This window comes from Solanum dulcamara, chromosome 8 (assembly GCF_947179165.1).
Source record: "Solanum dulcamara chromosome 8, daSolDulc1.2, whole genome shotgun sequence".
Taxonomy (NCBI): Eukaryota; Viridiplantae; Streptophyta; class Magnoliopsida; order Solanales; family Solanaceae; genus Solanum; species Solanum dulcamara.
This window is the reverse complement of record NC_077244.1, coordinates 53,831,449-53,856,562: the sequence shown is the minus strand read 5'-3', so window position 1 is coordinate 53,856,562 and position 25,114 is coordinate 53,831,449. Positions and strand designations below refer to the sequence as shown.

The 25,114-nt window shown below is 35.0% G+C and overlaps 1 protein-coding gene across 1 annotated transcript; it reads right to left on the bottom strand.

Annotated features, from left to right (window-relative positions):
- Positions 1-3,326: 3,326 nt before the first annotated feature.
- LOC129899959 (uncharacterized) lies at positions 3,327-24,638 on the bottom strand. Its single transcript, XM_055974954.1, has 11 exons — positions 24,543-24,638; positions 23,810-24,070; positions 23,251-23,449; positions 23,001-23,157; positions 22,494-22,707; positions 21,890-22,054; positions 21,708-21,824; positions 18,538-18,669; positions 17,670-17,753; positions 14,589-14,786; positions 3,327-3,422 (listed from the first exon to the last, which is right to left on the bottom strand). Exons 1-11 carry the CDS (start codon positions 24,636-24,638, stop codon positions 3,327-3,329), a joined length of 1,719 nt encoding a protein of 572 aa, XP_055830929.1.
- Positions 24,639-25,114: the final 476 nt, after the last annotated feature.

The following is a 25,114-nucleotide window of genomic DNA, read 5'->3' as shown; positions in this document are numbered from 1 at the left end:
ATGCTTCAAGTATCGTATAAGTAGAAAAGATAGATAGTAAGGGTATAAAGTACCCATATTTTGTGAGACGATCCACCACAGTCATAATGGTAGTCCTGCCTTTGGAGCTAAAAAGGAAAGTGATAAAATCCATGGCAATATCCTCAAAGACTTGGTCTGGTATTGGCAAAGGATGAAGTAGACCTGCGTGGTGCAAGTGAGAGTCTTTCATCTATTGGCAAATATGGAAAGTTGCAACAAAATATTGGACATCCTTGCGCATATGCTTCCAAAAAAAATAGATTCCAATCTATGGTAAGTCTGAGAAGCCTCAACATGAACCCTAATAAAAGTGGAATGAAACTCAAACATCAACTTATGGCGCAATGGTGAATCAGTAGGAATTCCTATCTGACCTTTGTAAAATACTAATCCTTCCTTAAACTGGTAATGAATAAAGTTCTCATCCAATCTCTGTTTAGCTTGTTGTATTTCTACTAATTCCAAGTGATTTGCATTTAGTTGTCTCAATTCTTGTTCCAGTTCTAGTGATGCAACAGAGATGGTCATATAAGTGCCTCAAAGTTATGAGAAAGTGCATCCGCAATAGCATTTTGTTTCCCAAGCCTATAGACTATCTGAAAATAAAGCCCCACTAACTTGGTGAGCCATTTTTATTTCTCTAGAGTTTGGATAGCCCAATTCATGAGGCTCTTCAATGATTGTTGATAAGTAATAATAGTGAACCTTCGCCCTAAAAAATATTTCCTTCATTTACTCATAGCTTCAGTGGTTGCAAATATTTCTCAATGGTAAGTGGACATTATTTGCTTTCGAGTACTCAATTGTTGACTAATGTATGCAATTGTATGGCCCTTTTACAAAAGTATAGCATCAATGCATTGCCCCGATTCATCTGTCTTGACCTGAAATTCTTGGCTAAAGTCAGACAGACATAGGATAGGAGTAGAAGCTAGTTTGACCTTAAGAGTGTCAAAGGTGCTCTGCCTCTATCCACTGATAGGAGTCTCATCGCAACAAGTTATTTAGTCACCCGACTATAACTGCATAGTGATGAATAAAACATCGATAATACCCAACGAGTCCAAGGAAACTACACACCTCTTTCATAGTTTTAGAAGGGTGGCATTGTTGTATCACCTCAATTTTATCCAGATTCATTGCCAAGCCTTGCGCTAAAATTATGTGGCCCAAATAATCAACTGTTGTCTGCTCAAACAAACACTTAGAACGCTTAGCCAATAATTGATGTTGTCTTAGTAATTGTAAGACAATCTCCAGATGCTCCAAATGAGTGTTCTAAGAAGGTCTATAGACCAAGATATCATCAAAAAATACGAGAATAAGCGACACAGGTGCGGCCTAAAAATCTCCTTCATAGTTGCCTGGAAGATTGAAGGAGCATTATTTAATCCGAACGGCATTACTAAGCACATCTTCAGGTGTCACACGAATCTGGTGGTAACTAGAGAGTAGATCAAGCTTAGAAAAATAATGAGCCCCATGCAATTCATCAAATAATTCATTAATAGTTGGGATTGGGAACCTATCTTTCACTTTGATTGAGTTGAGTGCTCGATAGTCAATACAAAAATGCCAAGTGCCATCTTTCTTTTGAACCAATAACACGGGCGATGAAAATGGGCTGGTGCTAGCCCGTATCACCCCTTATTTAAGCATTTCTGAAACCATTTGTTCCATGACCTATTTCTGAAAATAAGAAAACCTATAAGGCTTAACATTCACTGATTGTACCCCAAAATTATGATGTATAGCGTGGTCCTGGAAATGGGAAGGTGGAAATATTGTTGGCTTTTGGGATACATTAGCATATAGGTCTAATAAACTAGCTAGTTCCACAGTAGGCTTCTCTATAACGAAATTATCTCCAATAACTATCTTTAGGAAAAAGCATGATGCAATGGCTTCCGTAGCTGTCATTCGTCTTAAACTATGCAGCTGTACGGGTTGTACATCAGTTGAAGATACACCCTGCCATACAACTTGGTTTCCTCCTAAATAGAATTCTAGCGTCCCCATCGCATAGTTAGTGAGCACTGGACCTAGTTTTGCCAACCAAAACACTCCAAAAACTAGGTTAGGACCATGTAGTGATAAGATATACAGGTCTTCAATGAGCGTGGTTCCCTGAATCAACACAGTGATTCCTCTGGCCACTCTTCCACACCAAAGGCATTGGCCATTCCCCACAACCATAGGGAATCTGGAAATGGTTTCAATAGACAATTGCAGAAAGCGTGCCACTCATTCCAGAATGAAGTTATAGGTACTTCCTCCGTCCACCAAGATCTGAATTGAAGTCCCATTCACTTTCCCTATAAATCAAAGTGTGGAAAGTGAACTTCCATCGGCTAGTGCATTATAGGAAATGACAGAGTGTTCCTGTATCTCTAAGCACTACAAATCCTCTGCCAAAATATCATCTGTGACAAAAGGGTCCAGTAATAGGGGGTCTATAGCTGACCCATCCGTAAGGAGTAGAAGATGACGTGGGGTTTTACATTTATGGCCTACAGTATACTTCTCCTCATATTAATAACAAAGACTATGCTCTCAACGCTTTGGATCTCAGCATGTGTTAAATGCTTGAGTGGTGGTCTATTGTGTGTTGGTATCGACAGTGAAGAAGGAACAATAGAATTAGAAGACGATAGATTATGAAAGGTTTTTGTGCTAGGGCTAGGAAGTAAGGGAGAAACCCTATTAGCAAAGGCGGGCCGGATATGCCCCTTTTTCTCTTGGATCCTCTTCTCATGTATATGGGTCAGAGTAAGTGCCTCCTCAAAACTTTTAGGTCCATGAGCAAGTACTGAACCCTTAATATCCTCTCTTAGCCCAGAGATAAACAGATGGACCATCAGCCTCTCTGACATATCAGTGGTCTAGTTTGTCATGGCCTCAAATCGTCCCTAGAACTCCAACACAGTGGTTGTCTGTTGGAGCTTCGCCAATCTCCCATCGACTGACTCAAGCCCCCTTGGTTGAAAATGGATCTTCACTTTTTCAATAAAATGGTCCCATTCGACTAATTGTTTGTTGTGAAACAACCATCGGTACCAATCCAAGGCTTCTCCATCGAGGTAAAAAGATGCTAAAGTCAATTTGTGTGCCGTCGTGATGCCGTAGAAATCAAAGTAACACTCAACCTGAAATAGCCATGCTTCTGGGTTCTCACCACCAAAATGACCCAACTCAACCGAAGCTAGTTTATGACGAAGGAGTGGTGCCGCTGGAGCATCCATGAACAGATATCGTTGAATAGCACCCATCAGAACTATTTTTCCCACCATCTATAGGAAGAAGCATCACATATCAGCGAGATCCTTGGCGACTGAATCCTTTACTTTTTTCATTGATTCTACAATTAGAGTCTTGAGTTGTTGGTCCTCCATTAAAGACCTCTGCATGAAAGCACCAATTTAACAAATAAAGATGTTACTAATGAACAATAACAATAGCTGTCAAAGACCACCTTTGTATTGATAAACTGAACCAAATACAACTTCTGGAAATAGTAAGGCAATTTGAAATACAAGAAGAAGTAACTAGAGATAGATAGATAAGAGAATAGAGATGACAAGACAGATTGAAGAAGGAGATGAGAAACTAGAGGAATAGAGGTGAGAAATCAGAAAGATCCATCGTGATTTTGCCTACTCCATTATGCCCAGTCCTTGCTCTGTTTATACATCTTGTTGCAACAAACTCTCCCCTTTGTCACGTGACTTCCCACTCTTCCAAACGTAATCGCCAAGTCTTTTAGGTGGAATTACTCTTCTAGAACTCTTACGTGGCATATCCATGTGATTATTCTCTGTGGCAGCCCCCATGTCATCCTTTGTCAGCAACTTGGCTCCTCTTGTTCACAATATTGACTCTTGAAATTCAAACTATGTCATATAAATTGGGACGATAAAAGTATTATAGTGTTTGGCCGTCAAGGGTCAAGGCTATTGACTATTTTATTCTAGCATAGTACATTTCTGACTCTAATAAATTGGGAATTGAAATTGGAATCGGAATATGAAAGGTTAATTTCTAATTCTTGAGTTTTACCGTTGATGTAAATGCCTTTTGGTCCCCTATAGCTTTTGTTTAAAAGACAATTGGGAGTGTATTTTTAAGTTTTCCACCTTGTCCCCATGTGTTGCTTTCTTTTTTTAAACACTGCTAGTACTAGTAGTACCAATTAAGGGAATTTATAAAGGATAAAGGGCTCTTCCTTCCAAAATTGTACATAATGGCCATCATAAACTGAAAAGGACTTGTTAGCAGAAACGTTACGTTTAGCATATTCAAAGAGAATTTTTTTAATGTAGTCGCTAGTCACAAGTGAGAAATATTTGTTACATTGCCACGATATAAATTTAAAAAACTTTAGAAAGCTTGTAAAAGATTTAAATTATATCAACCTTTCACACGAAGTAGGAGTATTCCCAGATTTAGAGTTACTTTTATAAATAATTTTGAATTATTGTTTCAAATATTATTTCCTCAAAAAACAAATCTTACATTAAGTAATATTAAACCCAAGGTATTTAAATGTATTAATACTCCTTCAATTTTATTTATATTTTAGTTAACATTTTAAAATTATTCTAATGAGTAAAAATACACAAAAATTATTCAAATCAACTTATATGCTTCCTCGAACACCTTTGCACACAACCTTATTTGAAACATGAAAAATTTAGTACCATCAACTTTATTTTGTAATGACTAAATTCATCGGTGGCCCCTTAAAGTTGGCATCAATTTTTACTTAGATATCCCAACTAAGCTTTGTTCATTTTAAACACCTCATGTTATGTCATTTTGACACTTTTTTAATAATCAACTAAAATTACAAAGTGTGTGTATTACACTCGCTGATGACGTGGCATGATGATTAATTAAAAGATGACATGTGACATTTGGGTATAAAATAATAATTAAAAGATAAATTATAAAAAAGTTAAAAGAAAAACTATTTTTCATTAAAAAAAATAAAGCTATTATCTAAACCCCCACACCACCAACCTGCCCAACCCCTCCTTCCCCAAGAATTCCCCCCATAGCCATTAGAACTCCATTTCAATGAGCATCATCAACTCCACCGTTTTACCTTTTTTATTTTATTTTTTTAATTCATATAAGGTTCATGGATAGAATTCAACAAGAAACTACACAATACATTATATACCAAAATGCTAATAGTTGTTAACCAAAAGAATTGCAATGAAAAAAAAATACAAAATGAATAGGTAAATTTTGAAATTAATGAACTAAAATGATAGCTTTTAATTTTATTTTTGCAAATGAAATGAACGGAGTATTAGATTAACAAATTTGTATAATCGTTGACGAAAAAAATGGAGTGTTAGTCAAAATTTCTTTAAGCTTAGATCTTATTTCTTCTCTTGATGAATTTTTTCTTCTTCTTTCTGTCAATTTTGATTAATATGTTAGATCTATAATTACATTGACATAATAACATATTGTGATAAAATCTTGAAGAGAACAAAATAATAATTATGAAAGATTCGTTAATGGTAAAATATTAAATAGAGAAGATATAGAGAGAGAAATAAAGAAGACGAAAAATGATGAAGAAGAAGGAAATAAAAAATATAATTTTTTATTTAAGGATATGTCACTTCTCTCCCCACATCATTAACACTCAACTTTTGCCTACAAAGCACCATAAATAAACATCGGTTTAGTACACCTTTAAAATTATAAATGATGGAGATAGTAACTTTTGTTGCTCATGATACAGAGTAAATTCTATTAGAACATGATCACCAATAAATTAAAAAGAAAAGAGAGATCAGAAAGATATCATTTTTCTTTTGTTGTTTGGATGGGACAACATCATCAACTTCCCATTTTCCTAGTTATGTTATATTGGTGGGAGACTTTGGCTACCTTGAAACAAAATCTAATTTTGTCGTATTAACCGAATTGGTAATTTTAGAGATAAGGAAAAATTACACCATACATATATTTAAAAGTCAATATTTCAAGTTTTAAATGTAGTTTTAAGTATGTTCAAGTTATAATATTTTATTCTCAGATCTTAACATATCTCTATTTATTTAAAATTAATTTAAATTAAATTATTTATAATTTTTTAAATTTCTCTCCAAATAATCAATGGGAGTGATAATCACAAAGATGACACATTTATTGGAACAATTCAATCATTACAATCAAGGATACTTACAGTTTCTCTTTCTTCAACTTCATTCAAAATATTTTCTTCTACACCATTTCTATACCTTTATTTTCAATACGATTTCAACGGTTTATCAAGATGCATAAAAATAAAAAATATTGTCAAACACCAAGAAAGTGTCACGACCCAAATACGGGTGTGGTGGCACTCATCTCTACCCACCGAGACAAGTCAGCCTAATACCCAATAAAAAGTAGATGCGGAAGAAAAAGACATAAATCAAATTTAACTTAACCGAAAACACCTAAAACAACCTCAAAATCCCTCAAGATTGGTTATCACATATACAAGCCATTAATACATTACTGAAGTACAAAAAAAATATAGTCACAATGTCTTTGTCTCTAGAATAGGACTAAAACATAATAAAAGAGTAAGAGATGTCCTCTAGATAGATGTAACAGCTACCTCAACACTCGAAATGATAGTCTCGGATGTAGTAGAAAATAGTAGGAGATCAAGCAGGTCCGGGCTCACAACCTACACAAGTGTAGAAGCAAGGGGTGAGTACCAAATAACACGGTACTCAATAAGTGGACAACTAAAACTAAGCAAAGCTCAATAGATATAAGTACTCATGTCCTCCCAACCGAACCTCCATAACTACAATCTGTATAAAACCATCCCAACTCTATACTTGTACAATAATAACAGTAATACAGTCCACGAACACTCATCAATAGTCTCATCAATGAATCATATCAAGTCAAGTTCAGCATATACAGAGCAATAAAGGGGTAAACACGAATTCACAAATATCAACAAACTATGATGCAATGCAATGAGATGATACATGTCTGTCCTATCAGTACACATCCGCTGAATTACAGTCTGAAACCCATGGGGGACATTTCTGTCCATGTAACCTGCCACGGAGCGTGTGGCCCATCCCCTCAATATATATATCTTGCCATGGAGCGTATGGCCCGACCCCTTTGTTTTATAATACCTATCATGGAGCATGTGGCCCGACCTCTTTATTTCATAATACCTGCCACGGAGCGTGTGGCCCGACTTCTTTTGTTTCATATCATTTTCAATCTCAACACAATATGTCAAAACTAATGCAATCAATTCGTGTTCATATAATTCACCATAATAACATGACAACAACAATAATTTTTCCTATCTCACATCAACCTAGTCATTTCACATGTACAAAATAAACCCATAATTACAACATATCAATTCCACCCACACATGTCATTAGATCACCATTTTATACCCCTCATCTCCATTTTTAAGGCCAATCATACAGTCAATAACTCAGTCCAATTCTCAGTACTCCCCAGTATACATAACACAGAAATACAAGCATCTACAAGTTTAAACTGAGGTTTAGAAATTTGTTTGCCTTAATTAATCAAGCAATCACTTCGGAACTTGAGCCTTCCCTTTTCGTTGGGCCTCCAAATCAACGTAATCTAGTCAAATAAATATTCATAATAAGATTTCAAAACTAACAACACCCTTATTACCATATGTCTAGCCTAGACCCAAAAATTTAAGCAAATCTTTAAACACGTTCCTAATCTTGATGTCACTTAACATGTCAACTCCCATATTTTTTGAATTTCAAAACTAGGGTTAAATCTCAATTAAATTGAATAATCACTTTAAAACATGATCCTTTCGTAACGCTTCCTAATGATTAAAATCTGTTCAAATACATAAACTTCATAAGAATACGAATCCAATGACACCCATATTGCTATATTTATTTTTGGATCAAAAATTGGGTCAAAAAGTCATTCCGAATCATTGAAGTCAAATCTAAAATTTTCTTTCCGATTATGTTCACTCATGATAAAATAAATTCACATGTAAAATTTCAGCTAAAACGGATCGTTATTCGACCCCCAAATCAAGATTTTATGTGAAGAACCCTAGGGTCATATTTTCTTATTTCAGCGTTATTTTTCCACCAATATACCCTAAAAATATGTCCATAATCACATAAAAATTTAATGGAAAGGATGCGAATAATTACCTTGACGCTTTGGAATGAAAACCCTTATTTTTCTCTTTTCCTTTATTTTTCTTTTCCCCTTTTTTTCTTTCTTCCTCCGTATTTTTTTCCAGTTTTTTTTTGTGTTTGTCTGCGTCGCTGTTCTTTTTTTTTTCTTGTTACATCTGATGGCATTAAAATATCTAATTATATATATATATATATATAATTTTTTTTCTTTTCTTTTATTATTTTTTTTCCTTTTCCAAACTAATTATGTATTAAAATTTACAAATCCTACTAACATATTTTAATAAATATAAAAAAAGTGGTATATGATATTAAATAAATTAATACTTTAGCCCATCAATTAAATTAATTCTCTAAAATTATCCCTTAACTAATTAATCAAAGTTACTGAAAGGTCTAAAATTTTCAACTTAAATTTACGAAAAAGGTCTTCTATGAAAGGAGGAAGATTTGTTCTCAAAATTACCTAATGGGTCATTACAGAAAGAGTCCAAAATTTGTAGAAGATGAACATGACGTATAGATTGAGCCACCAGCCTTCAACATTTTAATCCAAACCCCCACCAAAGAGAATACCACCCTAGCGAAGAAGAATCCAACTCCTTTGAAGAGGAATCAGAATACATCCACGAAGAAGAAAACCCAAGTCAAGAACAAAGAAACCACAGAGAAGGGGAAGATGTTGGATTCTCATTCATCCGATATTTCAGATTCAAATTTTGATTTTGATTTCGTAAGTGAGAATAAATCACAAAAGACAAAGAGTTTGAAGAAGTGTGAGCCTTCAAAACCATCGGAGAAAAAAAGACCTAATAGTTCAACATTGAAGAATTAAAAAATACTCAAATCAAAAAAGGTCAAACATGTTGTGAAGGTATTTATTTAACAATTATTTTTGAACATATTCTTTTTTTTATACATACCCCTGCTATGAAAGTTATATGAAATTACTAGAAAATTCGTATTGTTTATGTCTTGGCATTTTTTGAAAAAATGGGATGATTTTGATTTACCTTATGTATATATTTTAGATTGTTTATTTGTTATTATAGACTACATTTTTTATTGTGTGTCTTACAGTTGCCCTAAGTTTGTATAAATCTGACATTTTGATAAAGCTGTATTTATGTATTTTTAAATTTGTATTAAATTAATATGTAGTTGAGATAACATGTTTTATATACAAACTCTTACAAAGTATGTAGTATTTGTTTTGTATGAAATTTGTATATAAAAGGCATGTAATTGATATGATTACAGATTATGTATCATAGACCTATTTTTTGCTTGTTTTATAATTATTCAAAATTGGGTTAAATTGGATAAGTTTGATATATATTTTTTACATTTGACATAAAATTGGTATGAATTTTTATAGTGTGATATAATTGGCATGGAATGTGCACTATGTGAACATCAAATGGCATGAAAGTGACATGAATTTTGGCATATACTTTGGCTTGAATGTGTACTCTGTCAACCTAAATGGTAGGGAAGGGACTTGACATAAAAATGACATGTAATTTGTATAGAGTCTGCATGAAAGTGGCACGTAATTTGTATAGATTTGACATAGTGGTATGCAATGGGTGTATAATGTATATATAAACGACATGTACTTAGTATGAAAGTCAAGTGATTTAGCTATAGTGTTCATATATTTGGCATGGAGTTTGGTATTAACTTTCAATTGTGTTGAATTAACTTCCAATGAAATTGGTATGAATTTGTCTTTCATTACTGCCTCTAAACTTGTATAATTTTGATAATTTTTTATAGTTTTCATAAAGTTGGTATGCAATTTTTATTATGTATATTTTTTTGGACTGTAAATAGTATGAAATGGCATAATATGTTAAGATATAAATTTTTAGGAAAGAGAGATACACGCACATTGATAGAGAAAAGTATGTTGATTTTTAAATGGGGGAAATTATATATTACATACATCACATGTCGTGGGAGGGACACAACAAGAAGACATGTTCAAATTATCCTCCTGAAAATTTGTCATAATTTATTTTTATTTAATTTAGTTGTTTAATTGTGAAAAACACATATTTTAATTTTTTTGGTCATTTAACTCAATGAATTCTGATTTCAGAATATTTATTATGTGTAATACTTAATCCTTTGTATATGCATTATTTTTCAAATGTAGACTCAAAAACTAAAACTGATTAATGTTGGTAATCATTTGGTATCCACATGGTATCAACTTAAAAAATTAAGTCCACTAATGTATGCAATTGGTTTCCAATTGGTATCCTGGTGATATCCAACTTAAAATATTAAGTCTAACAAATGTATGCAATTGATATCTAATTGGTATCCAACTGAAAATACAACATATAATTAAGATTTCAACTGAGTAAACCAAGTTAAAACTAGTTAATGTTGTATCCAATTGATATACATCTGAAAAGCTTAAGTGTAACAATGTATGCTATTAGTATCTAAATAGAATTTCAAAATATTTAACTCTAACTACTTTGTGTATGTAGTGTTTTTCAAAACTAAAATTTCTATCTAAATACCAATTTTAATTAAGATTTCATATTATTATCTCCTTATTGAATCAAGATTGAATGAATGTTACCATATTTCATACTGAAAAACAAAAGAAGAAAAATTTATGTTAATTTACAAAATTAATATAAAAAATAAATTAATTTAAAATCATGGATGAAAGCATAAAATTTGTATTGAAGACAAATAGGGAAGAAAAAATAAAAGAAGAGTGCATGAAAAAAATTAAAGAAAAAATAACTAATGTGGGTTTATTAATGAAGAAAATTGTGTGAGAATATTAACGAGTGATTTAAAAAAATAAAAAAGATTTAAGAAATAAGAATACTAATTTTAAAAAAATGATTTTCAATTATTATTATTTTTTAAAATGATATCAATTTTCAAAACAATTAAAATAAATCGTAAAAATAAGGAGGAAAGAGAAACTAAAACATGATATTGATACTATTAATTAGAATGTTAATTAGAAGATTGATAACAACTAAAATAGAGTCCAACTAAATGGAGAAAATCAAGGATTGATATACCTAACCATTTATAAGACACTATTTAAGAAAAAATATATTGTTATTTAATTACTTAATAAAATATAATCAATTAATTTATATATTAAAACTAGAGACCTGATTGAATGATTAATACATTTATTATATTTTTTTATCTATTTATTAATAAATTAATTATTTTATTATATTTTAAAATTTGTTATAACTTGATAGAGCTCTACTGCTACAACTTGAAACTTATAAAATCCTGTTATCTTGATATCTTGATAATGCCATTTCGAAAATTTTCACTTTAGATTATCAGTTTTCTTTAATCAACCACAAAAGTGGTCCAAGTTAGGTCTAAAGGAAATGGAAATGGTGAGAATCTAAAAGAATGCCGGGAGCCGAGATATAAAATTTATGAATACAAAATCCAATTTAAGGTCATGTCCTCGATAGACTGAAATTATCATGTCATGTCTAATCACCTCTAGTCCCCAATACTTCTTCGGTCTACTTCGATTTCTTCTATAACAATCCATAGTCAACCTCTCACACTTTCGCACTGGTACATCTCCTTTTCAAATGTCTGAACCATCTTCATCTTGCTTATCGTGTCTTGTCCTCCATCGAGTTTACTCCCACCTTGTCTCGCATATCTTTATTTTTAATTCTATGTCTTTTAGTACTTAAGCCCACACATCTATCTCAGCATCTTTAAATGAATCTTAAATTAAGATCAATATTTGAACCAAAATTATTTTATTCAATCGAATTCATACTTTAATGCTGTTTAGGTCCGATCCGCCCCTGAAAATGCACCCTAGAAACAAGAGAGAAAAAGAAAAAAGAGAATTTCTAATTTTGAATTGAATAAACAAAGTGCGAGAGGAACTCAAGCTCATTGCATTGGACATGTAGTAATTAAAGTTAAAGACTTATTCTAGTAATAATAATAATATATGTACTCTATTTACTCAAAAAGGCTCCAATATGTGTATAACTATTTTAAAATCAAGGATGTCGGGTTTTTATAGTGCATATATTAGGAAGGTCATTCTCTCTTTTGGAAAACACTCAATTCCTCTGCTTTTTCACTTAAGTGCGTTAAAATGGAAAGTTCATAATTAATTGGAGATAAACAAATGAATGTGCCTACTATCACTTTCGTAAATAGTGGACGATGGAAAAGAAAATAACCCCAAATATACATTATAAATTTAAATATTTTAGTTCAGAGGACCTTTTCTTTCTATCTTTTTTTTTTTTTAATAATCAGTGAATTTGGCATATCTCAACTATTTAATTAGATATTCATTTAGCAACAACATTTGATAATGGTGTGTAAGTAATCCTACCCACAACCTAATTTAGGATTCTTAGATCTCTAGATAAATAACTTAATATGTAATTAATTATATCATTTAACTTTTTTATAAAATGGACATCAACAAGTAATACTATATTAATTTTAAAAATATGTTTATATATAAAATATCTAATTTTATAAAGAAATCATATACTAAAGCCACAGTAGCCCATGTGGCTACTCCTTTACAAGGAACAGTTTTGCGTTTCTACTTTCTAGTTTTCAATAAGTGGGCATAATTATATAACAAAATCTAGGAGGAGAAGTGGGGACCCAAAAAAGATGTCGGCCCTGAATGAATATGAGCGTTCATGTCCACGCGTTTCATATCGTCCACCAATATGTTGTGTTCTTCCTAGACTCGTCAAATGATTCCCTATTTGATAATGTCATTTTTGAAGAGAGGCATAAATTTATCACCTATTAATCTAGAAAAAAATTGAAAAAATTTATAACCACATAAACACAGTTATAATTTATTTTAAGGAAATAATTATACTTCAATACAACTCATAAAATTATTTGGGAAAACTATATAAAATACACTCAATTATAAAATTATTTATTTAAATTGAACCTAATCCCTTTAATGGACCCATGACCCAAATTATTTATCCATCTTACCCCATTTTCTGCTTTCTTATTTAGTGCATGACTTTAGCATCACTGCTATAAATTAATTATTTGTGATACTCCATCGCTATATTAATACTATATCGGTATCATATAGGATTGAACTTAATTCTCTATGATACTTCATCGGTATATTGATATCATATCTGTATCATATAGGATTGAGCTCTTTTTTTAAGAAATAAAAATAAAATAATTAAGAGAAAATTATTAAAGTCACAATCTTATTTATTAAACTCTAAATTAGTAGAAAATATATTATTTATGATACTCCGTCGGTATATTGATAACATATCGGTATCATATAGGATTGAGCTTAATCCTCTCTGGTACTCTGTAGGTATATTGATACCCTAGCAATATCATATAGAGTGTGCTGACGTCATCGCACGAATTTTAAAATAAATCTATGTCATTTTTAAAATAAAAAAGGTATGAAAATAATGGGACATTTAAGGGTAAATATTTTTTCTTTTGGGGATACTAGTCTTTTGACACATGCGTGTTGCACATATACATTTATCATGTAGTATTCAATTTTTAATTATGTAAATATCGAAACTATGTGTACTTTGTATTAATTTCAGTGCTCATTTCTTTTCAATCTCTACATTGGCACGATCTGGGATTGGCACTCGCCTAATCTACCAAGGCGAGTCAACCTAAAAGTTTAAACACTTCAAAAATAAATGACAATAAAAGTGAAAATCTAAAGTCTAACACAATATAGATAAGGATAAGCGAAAAAATAAATTTTAAACCACCCAAGACTTTGTGTCACATGTACAAGCCATTATTTCAATAGAAATAGAAAAGGTACAAGTCTATATGTCTCAATCCTCAAGTAGAACAAAGCATAAAGTAAATGGGCGGAAAGAGTCTACCGAAGAACACAAGTTGCTACATCTCATGTGTCTATAAGCTCTGCCCAATCAATATAACGTACTAAGAGCAGGAGATGTCGGGCTCAAATTCTACATAGATGTAGAAGTAAGGGATGAGCACCAATAACACGGTATTCAGCAAAATGGAAACTAAACCCTAAGTAAAGCAATGCGGAACACAAGTACTCCTGACATCCCAATCACAATCCTCCACAAATACACACCTACACTTAGACAACCTAATCTATACAGTCTATATCACAATTATACAAGAATACTAGGCAGTCCACAACTAGAAAGTACACATACGTTCTCACCACCATACTCAGGCATACACAGAAAATCTCAATCATAAATCAATCACAAGATGAAATAGATGCAAATGCAATGTCAAATAATCGTGATGCATGACTGTCCTACGACACACCCGTTGATCACCTCAGATTGGAACTCATGGGGGACTCACATAGATCATGTATTCGCCGGAAGAGACCTCTTCTATAACATCCTCGAAAAAGATCTCAGCCAATATCTGTCGGGAGAGACCTCGACTATAATATCCTCTGAAAAAAACCTTGGTCACTGGAAAAAACTTCAACAAATTACCTCGACCGGTAGAAATCTCAGTCCCAATATCTAATATCTCACTCATATCATTTCTCAGCTATCACATAGAAGTATATACACAAGTAATGAGTGAAACAGCACATATGATGTCATATAGTCCATAATCACACAATAAGACAATGTCTCGTAATTTAAACATTTAGACAATTACCCCTATCCGAATTCCACCATCAATCTAATGACCCAACACACTCTAATTCCCTCACATATGAAAATACAAGGTTCAACATACTTAACATGTAGCCAAAAGTCACAAACAATCCAAATTCATTGATTTTTCTCTTCGACGATACTCCAAATCAGCACAATCTAATAGAATATAGACACAATCACATTTTTGAAGCTATTGACACTAAAATTAATCAATTCAGGTGAAAACGATAAAATGGTCAAAATTTTCATACCAAAAATCGAACGTGGAATCTGATTATGTTTAGATGAAAATGTTCCCTAAGAAATTAAGAATCTAATGGTGAAAACCATTTTAAAAAGAGATAAGTGTCAAAAATACACCTAAACTATCCCTTTTTTTGAGTTTCATACCTAAACTATTGGCAGTGTGGGTTTCATACCTAAACTATCACTTCTTAGTTTGAGAAACACACATCTCTCTTTTATTTCACTTTCATCATGGTGTGTGTGCTACGCTCTCTTTCATTTTAAAAATTTTGTCACATCACACTCCACATAGACAAATATTCCATCTAGACAAAAATCATATAAATTCTTAGAATTAATTAAAATTATATTAAAGTATTAATATCCCACCCTAAAAAATATATTAAATAAAATATAAAACATTTTTATCACCCCACCCCATCACTTTTTCTCACCATACCCCCCCCCCCCAATTTTTTTTGTTTTATTTTTATTTTCTAAATTTCTTTTATAAAAGTTTTTTTAAAAAATTCCTACTTCATCTTCCCCCTCCCCCTTCAAATACTAATTTAGATATTATATATATATATATATATATATATATATATGTTTTAAAAAAAATTCTACCCCGCCACACTTAACCCTTCACTTCCTAAAAATTTTCTCGTTTTGTGTTAGATACATACACATGAGTGAGAAAAATATTTTAAACTTTTTTTAAAAAATAATTTCATTTTTTAAGAAATAATTTCTTTTTTGGGGATAGAAATACTTTATTTTTAACTTTTAACTAATATTAATTGTTTATTTAATTTTTATCAATATACAATATTCTATCCACGTGGCAAAAAAAATTTAAAAAATAGAGAGAGTAGAGAGAGTGTATTACACACACTACTGATGTGTGTTTCTCAAACTGAAAGTAATAGTTTAAGTATGAAACTCACACTAGCAATAGTTTAGGTATGAAACTCAAAAAAAGAATAATTTAGGTGTGTTTTTTAAACTTATCTCTTTTAAAAGCGGAGTTAAAATGAGTTCACATACCCAACTTTGGTAGAATTTTGAATTAGGCAAAAACTCCCAAAATCTTCAATTTGAAATCCAAATTTTGAAGTTAAAATCACGAATTAATCAATGGGAATTAAAGATATAAGTTGAAAATGACTTACCCAATAGTTTTCCATGGACAATGGCTTAGACCCTGACTGTTCATGAGACTTTTGTTCTCTCCGAACGCGGATGACTTACTCCACGAATGCGGAGGTAGCAGGGACAACACTCCATGAACGCGACATTTCCTCCACGAATGCGGAGAAAGAAGCCACCACACTCCGCGAACGTGGTCCCTTCCTCCGTGAATGCAGAGAAGTAAAACATTACTCACCGCATACGCGGAGAAGGATTTCTCAGGTACCAGATAGCAGATTTTCAATAAGTCTCAAAGTCACGGAATAGATCCTCGAGTTCGTTCGGAACTCCGTATACGCAAACCATATATGCAAGCCCACTAAATTTAATGTTCCGAACTCAATAAAATTATCAAAATTCAAATTCGAGGCCTCCTTGACTCAAAATTTGTTAAGTCGCAACTAAATTAGTTTCGGCACTTGAAATACCCAAAATACCCTTGAGGTCTCAAAACATTATGACGAACCCATTTCTAGCATTAGAATCACCTCCGAAACCATTGGAACCATCAGAAATCCAATCCGAGCACCTAAATCCCAAATATTGACCAAAGTCAAACTTGAATCAAACTTTTACTCAATTTCCAACTTCGGACCTAAATTCCACGTTTTAACACCAAATTTGATTCCAAAAACTCTCCTAAACCAATTTCTACAATCCAGAACTAACGAAATTTCATTCCGAGACTCGAAACTCCAAATGACTCCAAACTCAAAATTTGACAACTTAAGCTTTTAAAACTCATTTCTCAAACAAAATCTCAATTTTTCACAAGGTTTCCAAAAACAATATTCAGACCTAACCAAAAGTGACTCGAAAAAACTAACGGGAGAGGTAAAATAGTAATTTTATCAAAAATATCAAAGATGACCCTGAGGGTCATTACATCATCCACTACTAAAAATCATGTTCGTCCTAGAACATATAGCAAGGGACATACTTGGAGTCTTAAAAAGATAGGAGTAACGACCCTACATGTCTGACTCCAACTCCCAAGTAGCCTCCCCCACAGGCCGACGCTGCCACTGGACCTTCATCGAAGCTATCTATTAGTCCTCAATTTCCTGACCTACCTATCCAAAATAGCCACAGACTCCTTCTCATATGTCAAATTTGGGCTCAACTTAACCAAATCATGGGAAATCACATGAGACTCATCTGGAATGTAGCGCCGTAGCATCAAGACATGAAATAGTGGATATAAAGAGGATAAACTAGGTGGCAAGGCAAGTCTGTAGGCCATCTCCCCCACTCGATCTAGAATCTCAAAAGGACCAATAAACCTAGGGCTGAGCTTGCCCTTCTTTCCGAACCTCATGACACCCTTCAAGGGCGAGACCCTCAACCATACCTGGTCACCAATCATGAACACCAAAGGTCGAACCCACCTATCAACATAGATCTTCTGGCGACTCTGAGCTGTCAACAACCTACCCTGAATCAATCAAACCCACCCCATGGCATCTCGGGGAAAATTGGTGTCTAAGCTATCCACCGCCATAGAATCAAACTATCTAATGGGTGACCTATATCTCTGGACATACAAGGCCTCAAAAGAAGTCATCTAGATGCTTGAATGGTAATGGTTGTTGTAAGCGAACTCTACCAGGGGCAAGTGATAATCCCATCGAGCACCAAAATCAATAAGACATGCCTATAGCATATCCTCAAGCACCAGAATAGTCCTCTCAGACTGTCCATTCAATCTGAGGGTGGAATATGGTACTTAAATCCAATAAACCCATGTTGCACGGCCTCCCAGAAGTGAGATGTGAATAATGAGGCCCGATCCGATATTATGGAAATAGAAACTCCATAGAGTCTAAAAATCTAACTAATATAAAGCTGAGCCAACCTCTCCGCCATGAAATTAACCTTAACCAGAATGAAATGAGCAGTCTTGGTCAATCGGTCGACCACAATCCAAATGGAATCATATACTCCCATGGTAGTGGGCAAACTACCATGAAATCCATAGTGATCCTTACCCATTTCTGAGTAGGAATGGGCATCCTCTATAACTCACCCTCGGGCCTTTTGTGCTCACACTTAACCTGTTGGCATGTCAAACACTTGGACACAAACTCGGCGATGTCCTTCTTCATACCACACCAACAATAGTGTTGATTCAAGTCATGGTATATCTTTGTTGTCCCCAGATGAATAGAATATCGGGTGGAATGGGCCTTCTCAAGTATCAATCTAACCAACTCACCTACCTTGGGCACACAAATGCGACTCCCAATCCTCAAAACATCCTCAGAATCAAACCGTGTTTTCTTAGCTTCACCTATCGTCACCTTGTCTCTAATAAGGCATAACTTCTCATCCTCAAACTGCCTCTCTCGAATCTGACCATCAAAAAAGAGTAGGCCTCTATGAAAGCAAGCACTCGGCCCTCTTTAGAAAGCTGTTGTAGCATCCCCTTTGGGAGGATGCCACTTACGAAACAAAAGATAATTTTTTTTATAATCTCAAATAGTCAACACATTTAGAAAACTTACTTTGAAATTCTATTTCCAATTCAACACCATTGCGAGTCCATAAAATACACAGAACTCAAACTAGTAATTATCACAAAACTATTATCTTCCTTTGTGCATACTGACAAGTCAAAATATAAACCCAGTACATGGCATGACTTGAGTTAAAAGCACTCCAAAGTAGCAAAACTAGTTACCTAGTTCAAGTTACAAGCATGTAGTTTTATTTTCATAAGCCTTCAAAATTTCATACATAAGTTCCACATGTATCATGTACAAGTCCCCAAAATATTTACAAAACTAGATGCATATGCAGATGTGATCTTCACAAGGGCTCCAAAAAGTCTACTCCAAATGGACATCTTCATATCTCATCCCGCACATCGCTAAGCATAAAGCTTAGTGGTGTATAAACTTTGGGCTTGGAGCCATTAGATTTTTCAATTCCCCTGTTCGTCACAGGTGGCTCAATAAGGTAAAAGTAAGCCCAAGTGAACAAGTATATCAAAGTATCGAATTCAAACCTTGAAGAGTTTCAAAATATCAATATTAATTTTGAAGGCTCAAGTATTAAGAAAGCTTATAATATAATTCAAAAGAGTTGTCAAATAATCAATTTCGCCCAATATATACGTCATGCCTTCACACTAAGCATAATCAGTATCAAGACAGACCGAATCTCCAAAATCAAGAAGGACTGAAGCCCATATCAAGAAGGGTCTTCACCCAATATCAAGAAAATCAAGAACCATGTTAAAAGTGGCTTTCCACTCGTACTCGAAAATGGATGAAAATCCATCGTCAAGACGAAATGTAAATCCAAAGTCAAGATGGGAAAGATCTGAATCGAGAAGCATGCCAATATCGATGACAAATCACCGTAATAAGAAGGACAAAGTCCCAACAAGAATTCAAAATGATCAAGCAATCTGTACAAGTGGGTGGTTTAGCAAAAATTTTACAGTACTTGAGATAATAATCATGCCATAATACAAGATAAAGAGTAAGGAAACAACCCATCAAGATACTTCAAATTTCAAAAAATAAAATATTCCAAATTCAAGTTTATACACAAACCTTGGCGTTTTAGCATATAACAAGTTCTACCACAACTCGAGGAGTTCAATTCATCTACGCCATAGACCAATCAAAGTTTACTTCATCAAAAATTCCCCTTAGCTTGTATAAAAGCATATACACCTTAAATACACAATCAAATAACTATCCAAGTTTAAAAGTCTCAGCATATCAAAACTCAACATGAAATCAATAAAAATCAGCCCAAACTATCAAAACAGGAATTCTAGACAGCACTACTGTCTTGTATTGTTGCTCCGTTTCGAAGGGGTAAATGGGGGAAATAGACTTTGTGGACTCAATGAAAGTTATAGAAATATGTCTTAGGGTATTAGAAAATTTTGAATCACCCCTACAGAAATTATGTAAAAAACGATATGCTCAAAATACCAACAGCAGTACATGTAGGATTTTCAAAATAACAATCTGGGCAGCACCTCTCCTGTAATTTATCACCCTTTTTTGAGTACATAAAAGAAAAATTGGATTTAGAGACTAAATGAAAGTTGTATATATATGAAATGTCTTTCTAGAAAATCTTGAATTACTCGAAACGAAGCTTTACACAAGGAGTTATACTAAAATTACTAACAGTAGTCCCATCCAAAAATGGGTGTGCAAAACAAAAGTTTATTCCCCCAATTTTGACAACAAAAACTTATCAAAAACAATATCAATAATCATTTTACATCATAACTTAACTAATTTCACCCATTTAATCCAACCAAAATAGCCCCTAATCCATAAGTCTCAACAATGCAACAAACAAGTTTATAACGCTACTTCCTCCGTTCTAATCCATTAAATCTCTAAACAAGCTTACTAATAAAGAAAAAGGAACCTCAATCTTACCTTAAGTGTAAATAAACCACATCAATATACTCCTTCTTCGCTGATTTTGAGCTCAAAGTGAAGAAAATGCAACGTGCAACGCCTTTCTCTTCACGAGCTTCGGAATTTGGGACTCAAATTTGGGTCAAAATGGCTTCTTAGCCTAGAAGTTCTCTCTCTCTCTCTCTATGATGTTCTGGAAAGGCCTGGTCTAAAATGGAGAAAGTAAGGCTGAAATTATCCTTTATATGGTAAGAAATATGGGCCTCACCTGACTTGGAATCGGATTGGGCCAAAATCACTACCCAGCTTGACCTTTCTTCCTTAAAATGTCCATAACTTTTTCTTCCGAGTAACATATAAGCCCATGACCTATGGTTGGAAAGTTACTTTAATTATCTACAACTTTCATTTTAGGAGTTTTCCCAAATTTCCAAATTTTGATGGGGTTATAGCCTCCCGGAGTCAGATCACCCGAAAACATAACAAACAAAACAATAATTTTTTGCCTCACCAACCCATTAGCCAATCTCTGAACATCTCTAGCCAAGGGTCGCTCCTTAGCTCAAATAACTACAAGACTTCCCATGCTAGAAGTCTTCCTACTCATTGCATCGGCCACCACATTGTCCTTCACGAGGTGATATAGAATAGTCAAATCATAATTCTTCAGAGGCTCAACCCATCTCATTTGCCTCAAATTCAAGTCCCCTTAGCTAAAGATGTATTGTAAACTCCGGTGATTGGTGAATATCTCATAATGAACTCCATATAAATAATGTCGCCATAACTTTAAAACAAAGATAACCGCCGTCAACTCTAAATCATGGGTGTGATAGTTCTTTTCATAAGTCCTTAATTGCCTCGAAACATAGACAATCACCTTCTCCTTTTGCATCAACACCCCACCTAAGCCCACACCCGATGCATCACAATATAGGGTGAAGTCAATACCCTCCTTAAACAAGGTCAACACAGGAGATGATAGTCAATAATACCTTAAGCTTTTGGAAGCTCTCCTCACACTCATCCAACCAATGAAATACCACATTCTTCTGAGTGAGCTTGGTCAATGGAGCTGCTATCGTAGAGAAGCCCTGAAACGGCGATAATACCTTGCCAAACCCACAAAACTGTGAATCTCAATAGCTAATATGGGTCTAGTTCATCTTCAAACTACCTCAATCTTAGCCGGATCAACTCTAATGCCCTCGTCGGACACCACATGCCCTAAGAACGCCACCGAGCTCAAACAAAACTCACACTTGGAGAACTTGGTATAAAGCTTCTTCTCCCTAAGCCTCTCGAGCACAATCCTCAAGTATTGCACATGATCTGCCTCAGTCTTAGAATAAACCAAGATATTATCAAAGAAGACAATCACAAATAATTCTAGATACGGACGAAACACCCCATTCATCAACTTCATAAATGTTGTTGGGTTGTTAGTCAGCCCAAAAGATATAACAAGAAACTCATAGTAGCCATATCTGGTCTGGAAGGTTGTATTAGGAATATCTGAAGGCCGAATCCTCAACTGATGATACCCGGATCTCAAATTGATCTTAGAGAATAAGGCCTCTCTTTAGAGATGATCAAACAAATCATCGATACGGGAAAGAGGGTATTTATTCTTGACAATAACCTTGTTCAACTGTCTATAGTCGATGCACATCGTTATGGACTCGTCCTTCTTCTTCACTAATAACACCGGGTACCCCAACGCAAAATACTAGGGAGAATAACCCCTTAGTCAATAGATCGTGAAGCTGATCCTTTAGCACCTTCAATTCAGCTAGAGCCATATGATAAGGAGAAATAGAAATGAGCTTGGTGCTTGGCTCAAGGTCAATAGCAAAGTCAATATCCTTGTCAGGTAGAACCCCTGGAAGATCAGTAGGAAATACATCCATATAATCTCGAACCACAGGAATATATTCCATAGAAGGCGGCTCAAGATTAGTGTCATGAATAAATGCCAAATAGGCCAAACAACCCCTATCGATCAATCATTGGGGTAGAATACAAGAAATAACCGTACTAGGATAAGAACCACTCGAACCCTTCCACTTTATCCGCGGCCTACCAGGCATATCTAAGGTCATTATCTTGCCATAACAATCAAGAATAACACGATACAGAGATAGCCAATCTATACCCAAAATGATGTCGAAGTCTACCATATCAAGGATAATAATATCTACCCACGTCTCATAACCCGCCAAAGACTCAAGATGGAATCGATACACCTGACCCACTACTAAGGGCTCTTCTACTAGGTAGAAACATACACGGGCACAGACATACAATCACATAACAAGTCAATGCCAGAAGAGAAATATGCAGAAATATATGAATAAGTGGAGCCAGGATCAAATAACACAGATGTAGGGCAATGACAAACCAGAATAATACATGTGATGACTGAAGCCTTAGCCTCGAGTCTATCTAGAAAAGCATAACAATGAGCTCCGAGTTCGCCACCTATCTAGGCAACTCCTCTATCACTCTATTGTGCTAGGACATCACCCGCTCCCCTACATCTGGTATGACCACCTTTATCGAACTGACCCCTACCATGACCCCGAGTCGGTAGGGCTGAACCTATGGCTAGTGGCCCCAGACCCCTGACTGGATCTGCTATGTGAGTACGGTGTGAATCAAAATGAGTCTGCATGGAGCATTGTCGAACCATATGGTCCGGAGATCCACACCCAAAACACAATCTCGGAATAGATAACTGTTACGAAAAAATAAGAGGAATACTATAACCACCCCAGCCCATAGACCTATGTTGTAACCCGAACGAATTCTGACCCGAACTGTATGAACCGCGATAACCCTGTCTCCCCTCAGATGTTGGCATAGAGGCATGAACGGACCTTCTTCGCTGAAAGGATCCACCTCCTCTATAAGAACTTCTACCTCCAAATGAGATACCCAAAATCTAGCTAGAAGCACAGACCCTCTTGGGGTACCCAAACTCCTCCTTCTCTATCAACTCCGCCTCTTTGGCGGCACTAACCACCAATTAAAAGGAGGCTCTATCTCTAGATAACCAGAATACCAACTATCTGATAGAATAAGTCAAACCTCTCACAAAACGGTGATCCCTCTCGGTCTTATCGGGGATGATAGCGGTGGCATGTCTGGCTAGCTGATAAAACCGAACCTCATACTCAGAAATGGACATCACATCCTGCTTCATGCTCTCAAACCTGATGCGACTCTCCTCCCTCACACTCCAAAGGATGAAACGATCATTAAAAGCACTGGTGAACGTTTCCCAAGTCACTAGAGGAGATCCAACTGGTAGAGACCCAAAATATGTCCTCCACCACTCTCTCGCCGGTCTACAAAGCTGAAGAGTAACATATCAAACACCATGGGACTCGTCTAACCCAATTATCTCAAGCAACTCCTGGCAAGTAGTCAAGAACTCATATACATCCTCGGTCTTCCCACCTTAGAACTGAGGTTGGTCCATCTTCCTAAACTTCTCATAACAAAGCCACTCATCATCAGTGCGTCCTGACCCTCAACTTCTAGTGGTTGAAGAATCTCATCTATAGGGACTACTAGCGATTGTCCCCCCTGTCTCTAAGACTTAAAAGCATGCTACTGCCTGGGACCTGGACTCTCATTCGGGTCTGTGATGTATCGGGTGTGCCCGCTGCGCTACCAGTCTGTGCCATAGTCTCGAGTACGCCCAAAGCCCTCAATAGGGTGTCCTGCTCTCATCTGGCCTCTGTCGTCGGCTCAAGGGAAACGCCACTCTCATGATTACTATCTAGTGCCTCTCATTTCCCCCGACCCCTACCTCGGCCGCTGACTCTGCCTCTATCTATACCTCGAGCCTGGGTCTTAGTGGCAATCTCGAGGGCTAGCTCCCCTCGTCCAGTAGAAGCTGACGCTCGAGTCCTAGCCATCTACCGAAAGAACATGCGATAACTTAGAACTTATACAAAAACCCACACACGACAGAATTGAAAAAAGTAAAAAGAGGATTTCCTAATAGTTTTCATAGCCCCTCGAAGATAAGTAACGAACGTCTCCGCACCAATCCTCAAGGCTCTACTAGACTGGGCTTATACACACTTGAGACCTATGAACCTGGGCTTTGATACCAATTTATCATGACCCGAAATCGGGTGTGATGGCACTCGCCTAATCCACGAAGGTGAGTCAACCTAAGAGTCTAAACACTTTAAAAATAAATAACAATAAAAGTGGAAATGTAAAGTCTAATACGATATAGATAAGGATACATGGATAAATAGATTCTAAACCACCCAAGACTTGGTGTCACATATACAAGTCACTATTTCAACATAGATGAAAAAGGTACAAGTCTATATGTCTCAGTCCTCAAGTAAAACAAAGCATAAAGTAAATGGGTGGCGAG

Excerpts from the sequence above, each read along its gene's own strand:
- LOC129899959 (XM_055974954.1), bottom strand. The coding sequence starts at position 24,638 with ATGGCTAGGACTCGAGCGTCAGCTTCTACTGGACGAGGGGAGCTAGCC. Across the intron at positions 21,825-21,889 it reads TTGATCCGGCTAAGATTGAG|GTATTATCGCCGTTTCAGGG; the intron begins GTAGTTTGAAGA and ends GGGTTTGGCAAG. Across the intron at positions 18,670-21,707 it reads AGAGCTTCCAAAAGCTTAAG|ATTCGAGAGAGGCAGTTTGA; the intron begins GTATTATTGACT and ends TTTGATGGTCAG.